This window comes from Bufo gargarizans, chromosome 8 (genome assembly GCF_014858855.1).
Source record: "Bufo gargarizans isolate SCDJY-AF-19 chromosome 8, ASM1485885v1, whole genome shotgun sequence".
Classification (NCBI taxonomy): domain Eukaryota; kingdom Metazoa; phylum Chordata; class Amphibia; order Anura; family Bufonidae; genus Bufo; species Bufo gargarizans.
Window position 1 is genome coordinate 88,406,857 of NC_058087.1, and position 9,725 is coordinate 88,416,581.

At 37.0% G+C, this 9,725-nt stretch overlaps 1 protein-coding gene across 1 annotated transcript in view; it reads left to right on the top strand.

The window, feature by feature from the left end:
- KLF7 (Kruppel like factor 7) overlaps nucleotides 1-8,457 on the top strand; it is a 140,062-nt gene extending 131,605 nt beyond the window's left edge. The window contains exon 4 of the mRNA XM_044304387.1: nucleotides 3,565-8,457. Coding sequence (XP_044160322.1) covers nucleotides 3,565-3,616 — 52 coding nt within the window. The 3' untranslated portion in view covers nucleotides 3,617-8,457. The remainder of the gene's footprint in view (nucleotides 1-3,564) is intronic.
- Nucleotides 8,458-9,725: the final 1,268 nt, after the last annotated feature.

Below are 9,725 nucleotides of genomic sequence, written 5' to 3' on the forward strand. Positions count from 1 at the left end.
GTTGCCGGTTCAGCAATCAGGAGAATGCTTTTTTTTTTATTTGAGAATCTGTTTAACCCATTGTATCCCTGAATGGGTCACCAATTATTGTCTTATTGTTACTACCACACAATAAATAACTAAATTTCATCCTTTTTTAATGTAAAGTATATAATATAAATAATATATAGTTCAAGTAATTTATTCAGAAGATGCAATGTTTGGTACGGAGGCACCTGGACTGCATAATGAGTCTGCAGTACAAACAACGTGGTGCTCTGTATGTACCGTGAGCCATATAACCCCCTCGTAAAGAGAATCCTCTGTATAGAAATCGCCATGCTTTCATACAACCAAAGATCACGGTGTAGGAAGAAATGTAAATGTATGCGGATGTGCCGCAACCTGCAAATTGCCACTACCGTGACCCAACAGTTTCCCATTAGTGGTGGATTTTTTGCATTGGGTGCAGTCAAATCAACTTGCATGTTGCAATAGGACCCCATTTAAATTAATTACTTGCGTTAGAGGCATTACAACATTCTTTGGTCATTTTGGCCAGAGTTGTCATGTAGCTCCAGCCTTAAAGGGGTTGTGCAGTGCTGAAATATTGGTGACCTATCCTCAGGGTAGGTCATCAATATGAAATCGGTGGGGGCTGGCACCCCAGCCAATCAGCTCTTTGGCGGTAGCGGCTCTTGCGTGAGTGTTTCTTCCGCTTCTCATTTGCGGCGGAGTCACAGCTGCTCATCCAATTCACTTGCATGGGATAAGCAGTTGTAATGACACTGCACCACCTCTACAAGCGAGACAACACACAGGTAATTTTGAAGATCACGCAGGAATCACATGAGCGCCTCTACCTCTTCAAACAGCTGATGTGCTGGGGTGCCAGGAAACGGACCTCACTGATGTAATTTTGATGACCTATCCTAATGAAAAGTCATCAATATGTTAGCACTGTACAACCCCTTTAAAGCCTTCTTCAAGCACACAGTTTTTTAAATAGTTTTAAAACGTGCCGTGATTTCCAACCGGTTTTCATGGCATTTTATATGCATATATGGTGCTATTTAAAACATAACTTTTCATTCTGCCATTTTTCAATCTCTATGAAGGAGTCTATAGTAAAACAGCTGAAAAAAATCATGACACCTAAAACATGCTGCGTTTAATAAACGAAAAAGAAAACAGGATTTTTCATGTCATTACTTTTTCACCCCTTGCTGACGGAGCGATTTTCCGTTTTAGTGTTTTAGTTTTTTACTCCCTTCCTCCTTGGATCCATACCCTTTTTGCCTTCTTGGATCCATATCGTATGAGGACTTTTTGCAGGACAAGTCATACTTTCTAATGGCACCATTTAATATTGCATATAATGTAGTCCAAATAGGGTGAAATTAGAAAAAAATGCAATTCTGCAACAGTTATATGTTTTTTTTTTACGGTGTTCCTTATGCAGGTAAAACTGACCTATTAATCTGTACTATTATTAATACATTAGGTCTGGGTGTACCCAGTTGCTGTGGTGCCCGCTCAGCTATAAAGATCCGACATGTGATGTACTAGTACATCACATATCTGGAAGGGTTTAATATAAAGTACCATCTGGCTGTAGCATTTTTGACCCCAAAAATACAGTGAAAAATACAAATATACAGTGAGAAATGCTTTGTGTGAATCCAGTAGACTGCATTTTCATAAAATAAAGAAGAGCAGATTAATAGCCATGGCTTAAAACTTCAACAGTACAACACTTGAGTAAAAAATGTCATTGTGCTTACATAAAGAGAAGCCGAGTGGCTCTTTTTAATTTAGGTCCCTTAAAAGCCAGCGTTGGAAAGAATGAACGTGATACTGTTGCTGCTATCCTGGTTATATGAAGAAAAGCACATTTTATACATATACATAAAATATATTTCATCGTTTACACTTGCATTAGCTTTCAATTAATTTTGTAAATGTTTAATGAGTTAAAAAGCGTCTGTCTTTGGTAATAATTCTATATAGCCTTGTGTCGGCTGCTGCTAAGAACTGTACTGAGCAGAATTGAAATTCAAACCACGTACTCTGTATTGTCAGCATTGTCCGGCCAACATAAGAGTCGACACCCTTAATTGTTGTCCTAATGAAATAAAGTGCATTAGTTTGGAGAGGGAAGAAAGATCCAGAGACCTAAGGCAATGCCTGAAGAGCTCAGTCTATTTGGGAGGACATTAAGGATATGGAAGCTTTCAGACTGAGACTAATGGATCTTCAACAGATGGTTCTGAAGAAGCAGAAGGCTCAGGACAGTGGTGGGGGTAGAGGAAAGGTACATACATCATGAAACGTTCATAGCTTTCATAGAACAGGATAAAGGCCGTTTCTATCTTCTAAATGTTCTTTCATTATTAACAAATCATCAGTTCTACATCAAAGATGTCTCTTGTTTACTTTTGCCATAAAGTATAAATGTGAGTCATACAGGAAGATTGTTTTATGGATTTCCTGAACGACATCAGTATAGTTCCTCTGTCCATACTTCTTGAAATTACCACTTGGGGGGACTAAATTTAAATTAATTAAATTTTAAAAATATGAACTTTATTGCTATCTCAAAAACCTCTTGTAACTACTCAGTAACATTCTTGTGGAAGAGTTAGAGATCCATTTATTTTTACACAGGAACAGCATACGCTTAGTGTGTGGGGGGGGGGGGGCTATTCTGAGGGTTGCAATGCTTCCCATTCAAGTGAATGAACCAAAGGTGCAGTACCCAGAACGGCAGCTGAGGGATAGATAGGCCATCAGTATTGTTATCTAAAATAACCCTTTTAAGTGCATATTATTTGTGTATTCTGTATTTTTTTACTTGCTCACTGAAACATTCATACAATGCACTTTTGTCACCCATATGTTTGGTTAGAGTAGTAAAGAAACAGTTAAATATTAGTAATTGTAGATTTTTTACATTAGTATTTGTGTCCCAAACTCCCAACATTTTTCACTGAGCCATCACGGAGAAACTCTGTGCTAAAGAGCACATATGGTACAAGCTCCAGCCCTCTACCCTCTCCTGCAATCAAACAGCACCAGGAGGGCAGCCTGCTAGAATGAGGCTGCTTCACCTGCCCGGAATTAAGTAGGTGGTCTTTAGCACAATGCAAACCCTTATGAATAAATCAATAGATGAATATTATCAACTGGAAGGTTTTTAATTTATATCTTTTATTATGTCCTGGGCTATGGAGGCAAATTTACAGTGTTATTGGAATGACGGTTTATGACTTATAATGCCTGTTATCACTTTTTACTAAAATAACAGTTTTGATTATTTTGTGATGTGTTTCTTTTTGAGTGGAAACAGCAATACTTTAGTGATTGTGATTAATGTCATTGTAATAAAAGGGGTATTCCCATCCCATTCAATTATGGAATATCAATATTATATACCATACATGTCCAATAGGTGCAGGCCCCTATCAATATGACATGCATATCTAAATAGGACAATCCCTTTAAGGTTGTTAATGCTTGATGGGTTGGGGAATATTTATGCAGATATGTACTTGATAATGATTCTAATATTCTGCTTCCTTATAGGTGCTTTTCCAGGTCTGACCACCTTGCCCTGCATATGAAGAGGCATATCTAAGGACATTTTGCAGCAGTAATGGCTCTTCTACTTTGGGAGGACCAAGGGTAGCAGTGGACACGTCATTTTGTCTGTGGAATTGCAGAACATACAGAACATTTTTACATGTAAAACCCTGTACACAAAAATCCATATCAATTCTTCATGCACCATCACATGCCCCAACATATTTGTCTGTCTGTTATGCCTTACCCTCCAGCCTGACTGAAAGTCTTGCACAGTGGTGGAGAGTTAGATGATTGGGAAACAACTGCATACAAAGTGTTTTGAAGCCTCACTGTGGAAATGAACAGCAGGAGAACAGTAATCTTAAGGGCCTCTGATGAACTCTCCTTACTGAAAGTCAGAAGCTGCTAAGAAGCCACCTACGAGTTGTATTGTTGTAGCACTAATATAATTTTTCTTATAATATGTAATTTAAGAAAAAAAATATGGATTTCGATCTAGGAAACCAAATCCGAGCCTTTTGGTTCATATCTGAAGACTCCTGATAAGGAAGAGTTCAAGACCTACTTGGATCCTATCAAGTGTTCTACACTGGTTGGCCTCATTAGAGAGCTTTTAAAACCATTTAGCTCAATGCCATAGGCCTTGCTGGTATTGGACTGGTGGGGATAGAACAACTAAACCATTTATGCGATTCTTAGATGTATTTTCAGAAGGACATATGGATGGAGGAGCACTCATTCCCAACTAATTTATTTTTTACTTTTGTTGGCTGTAGCACATCTTATGCACTAGAAACTTACATAAGCCACTGATGTTGACTAAATATGGAGCTTATCTGTTGCATTCAAGCACCCACCACCATTGTGTGCACTTCCAAAGGTTACAAAACCTTTCATTATTAATTTTTCAATTGAGTTTTCCACAGGTTTTTTTTTTGCAGAAGCTTTTTCATAAGCTTTTAGTAAATGCGCTATATGGACATATATCTTGGGAAACTATTGAATCTCCATCTGGACAGTTTTTGCTTGAATTGGACCAGCGACCTAGACTTGGCTCCTATCATCTAATGAGCGGCAAGCCTTCTCTTTTGAACTTTCCAAACTTTGTGCTTGATCATTGACTTCTCCTAACAATATAACTAGTTAGAAACTTGATGTTATTTCCAGAGCAGCTGCATTTTGTACTTAATATTACCTTTTGAGTGTCAACAACAAAAAGCCAAATATATTAAATCATACAACATTGGGTAATGAAGGACACTTTAAGCAAGTTAATTTTGCCCTACTGACTCATAAAGCAGATACTTTCTTGTTTACAGAGGTCATTGACTGGACACTCAACTATAATTTTTGTGTGTCAAAAGGGTAAACATTGATAGCATTAAGCCAGGGTATTGGTAATTTTTCCACAGGGTTGTTTCAGATATTGCAGAGTACAGATCTTTTATGACTGTTTCTTGGTAAAATAATAAACTAAACTTTTCCCATTAGTGCATAGTCAACAGAGTATATATGTACATACTACTCAAGTCAGTTGCCACTGGTCTTTGCTCCAAAGACTACCAATCAGACCATATCTAGTGGTCAATTCAAGTACCGTAGGTGTGGGTTGTATATTTTGTATATTCTGGGACCACCCCTAAGCAGCTAGTAAAATTGCACATTTGGTCCCGATTTGTCCACATAAACGCAGCTCTTTTACCCCCCAGCCGGCTGGCATCTTTTTAACTTGTTTTGACTCCTTGACTGTTAAGCAAAAAAAAAAAGTAAAAAAAAAATCAAAAGCAAAATGTGTTATAATTTTTTTTTAAATAATAGAAAAAGACCTTAAAAATCTGAATCTTAAAACTGAAAGGAATAGATTAATAAATAGATTAATCTATAATGACACTTAAGGCTTGAGCCTAAAGATGCCAGTGAGTCAAATATTTCCGTTGATCAACACCTTTGGTTTCTAAATGATTTTTAAACTTCTCTGAACAATGAGATTTGGACCCTGCATAAAAATTCCCTTAACCCTCAAATACTTATGAATTTTCATTATTGCATTGATTTTAGTAAAGGAGTAAGATATTTATTATGACCTGAGACAAAAACATAAGATTATAGGTGTTCCTAAGAATCTGATGGAGCAAGAAGGAGTAAAAAAAGGTTTGATTCCAAAGATTTAAAAATCGAAATGTACTTAACTATACCTGAAGCACTGCTTGTTGACAATCCTTGTAGTCCTCTGCTTCTGCATACTAGATATACATATTTTATTGTGGCCATTCTGATGGATTTTTAATGTTGTGGTAAAACCAAGGAACCATTGACACACACAGTGTAACATAAAATATGACCTTATTACTGCATAGCGCATTTCAGGAGGCACCGTCATTGTACATATTTCTAACACAGATGGTTGACTGAGGAACATGTAAAGTAGAGGAAATAACTTCCCACCAGCTCAACATACCTTTGGGTATGCACATTTTTGGAATGTGGAAAATAACTTATCTTTTAATGCCATTACTGCAACTTGTATGTGGGGGTCTGTTTCATGCTCTTTTTTAGGGTAAGATTATACAGATCAGTATTGACCCCAATGTTTGTGTGTTAGGTTTTATCAAATCCTTGAGATTTCTTTGTTCAATCTTAAGGCTAACCAACTATATTTACTAAGAGAATTGACATCTGAGTAAGTAGTAATGTTAGTTGCAGTTGAAAACCTGATGATGCACAAATTTGATGCTATTCTATGCTCTATTTGGTCTTATGGAGTTCACCATCTAGAATTTCACTGTGTTTGGACAGCTATGAATGTTATTTTGCCATATAAGTTTGACATTTTTAACCTATAGTTCAAAGTTTCAGGTTAGTGTAGTAATTCTGAATATCGTTTGTAAAGTTTAACTGCAAAAGTATTGCTGCATGCAAAACACATAAGTAACGCAAATCTATTGTTAAAGAAGACCACCTTTGGCCAAGAAGGGATGTTTGGATTTTCATCTTTTATGTAGTTATTGTCCTTTTTTTGCCAGAAAGATTGCCTTTCTTGTCCATGGTTTGTACTAGTATGGCATCTTGTTCTTGTGAATTGGGAATAACTGCAATACTAGACACAACTCATTGTTTTTGTTAAAACAGACATTTCAACCGAGGCAACTCTTTTTACGTTCCTTGTTAATTATACAATGTAGCAGAAATTCTCTGTTTATATTTATATCACTTAAGAGTCTATTGACACTGTATGTGCAGTGTACATTGGAGGTATACATTGGAAGGATTTCCCAATATATACCTCAGACGAATGTCAGGCATATGTGTCGGTATAGCCAGACAGTGGTATAATGTACATCGCCAATAGACACCCATGTTATGCATACATCCTTTTTGTGGGATGCCTATATATGCAATAGTGCAATAAACTGCTCTATTCCATACTGCTGAAGAAATATATACTGACCTATACCAGCTGACAAAGGTAGCGTCTGTTGGGCAAGTGGGGACCTATGGATACATTTGATACGTGCCAGGAAAGCCCCTGTCACATATATTCTGCAAACACAGTGTGAAATCAGCTTCTTAGTGACACCTTCTTTATTACTATCTATTATTACTTTATTATTACTGGTTATAAGACAATCAAGGACTTAAAGAGAACAGGGGAAAGCATGACGTTGAGGAGGAAAGTGCCAGCCTCCTTGATTTGGAACAGCTAATTTGCAGACAATGGGAACAAGGATTAAAGTTGATTTTCTGCAGATTTACAAGACAGAAAAAGGGAACAAAAGTCACTTCTGGGGCACCATGATGTGGATAGTATGTACTGTATGACATACATCTCCATGATTTATTACAGCTGCTTGTACCCTATGCAGCTATATGTGTGTTTGGAGGGGGATCTATTATTAGTGGTATAGATGAGTGTTGGACCTGTTTTCCTACAGCTATACATATTTCTGGATTTATAGCTGTAGGGTATAGGTAAAAGAAAACCCAAAATTTATTCAATTGACTATTGGGAGACATATCATGAAATTAGGGTAAAACTGAATAAGAAAATTTGAAGATCCTTAGTAATTAGAGATGATTTTAGCTATTACCTGAAATGTGTTTTCCCTGTTATCTTGGTTAGATGTTCTGAGGTAGACCATCCATAACGAAAGTCTCCGTTTTTGATTTACAATAATTTTATGGACAGTTCTGTCATGTCATAATGGGACACCATCTGTGAGCTATATTAAAAATGACTATGTCAGTACATCAAGGCCTTTTTGACTATGCCTAGTGTATGCTGTGTTGGGCATCATGACTTACTTTATAGCTAGAGTGAAATGAATTTGAACAAAATGATTGGTTCATTATGGCGTAGTTCAAACACCTCAATATCATCTTTAATATTTATTATGTGTTTTCTTGGCTGCTTTATGGATATGTGCAGCAGATTGCAAAAAGCATCCTTTCTAGAATGTGAAATAGCATCCATGGGAAATGTTTCATGACGCGTGGGATAGCTGATGCTCTTCTCATCGGTGTAGCTTTTTATAAACACTATTTTCTTATACATTTCAATCTATGTTCTTTATGTGGACCCCAGAATGATTAGAATGCTCCCATTAATTTAGATGCCATAATAATTTCAATTTGAAGAATACTTATTGAATTTATTGCAGAAGTAGTGACTATTTATGGCAGGGGACTGAAATCTAAAGTATTTCTTCTATTGCAATCTGCAAGATTTATGTATATAGGCGTTAATATTGTTTGATGCATTTCATGTCTATACTAATGTAGAGAATTAAAGGGCGTCTGTCAGCAGATTTGTACCTATGACACTGGCTGACCTGTTACATGTGCACTTGGCATCTGAAGGTATCTGTGTTGGTCCCATGTTCATATGTGTCCGCATAGCTGAGAAAAATGATGTTTTAATATATGCAAATGATCCTTTAGGAGCAATGGAGGCATTGCGGTTACTCTTAGAGGCTCAGCTCTCTCTGCAACTGCTGTCTCCACTTTGATTGACAGGGCCAGGCAGTGTAAACTTCACCACTCATGTCCCTGACTTCTAAAGTCAATCAAAGTGGAGAGGGCAGTTTCAAAGAGAGCTGAGTCTCTAGGAGTAAAAGCAACACCCTCGTTGCTCCTAGAAACCTCATTTGCATATACTAAAATTTAGCTTTTCTCAGCATTGCAGGCACATATGAATATGGGACCAACACAGGGGCCTTCAGCTGCCAGGCGCATATACAACAGGTCAGCCAGTTTCATAGCTACAAAGGAAGCCTGTCACAGTGAAAATGCTATCTGATCTGCAGGCAGCATGTTATAGAGCAGGAGGAGCTGAGCAGATTGATATATAGTAGAGTGGAGATATATTCCGTAATTTATTGTTCTATATCCTTGCTCATTCTATGCTTATGAGTTCAGTGGGTGGTACAGCTATTTCTATATGAGTATACTACAGTATATATCAAAATGCTCAGGTCCTCATGCAGTATACTGTGCTGGCTGAAGATTGAATAGCATTTTCAGTGACTGGTTTGATTTAAAAGACACACTTTATTTCAAAAAATTTTAAAAAGCGCCCTTCCTAATGATTGTGACCATCATCTATGGAAGCAATTAGTCCTTCCAGCCACACAAGCATGTCTATAAAACCACACTGTTCTGCATGCCAGCATGAATTTTCAGCATGGTTTATCCGGGTAAACTAGAGATTGCGGATTCGACTGCAGTTAGTAAAATCATATATGGCAAAATAACATAAGTACAAAGTCATGTTACTTAGACCATTGATTTAGGTTTAATAGTAATTCAACCCTGTAAAGTCTAGTTTAAAATCTTTGTTGTGGCTTCTGCTATAGTAGAAAAAACTTTACTTTTAGTATGTGCCAAAGGAGACCTGGGGAGATGTGTTTTGGTCTCTCCCAACTTATATACCATGTAGATTGCTGACATTAAGTAGATTACACTTATGAAAGCAGTTTGTCTTTACATCAATCCCTTTCTATTGTTCTCACATGATTTGACTTGCCCTATGTTATGGTTTGTTGTACCTTGGCAGAATAGTCAATATATAAGGGAATGGTTGGTTTGTCATGTCTAGGAATCCTCTATAAACTTGTGACTTTATTCTGCTAATTCAGTATTCATATTTTGTAGACAAACTTGAT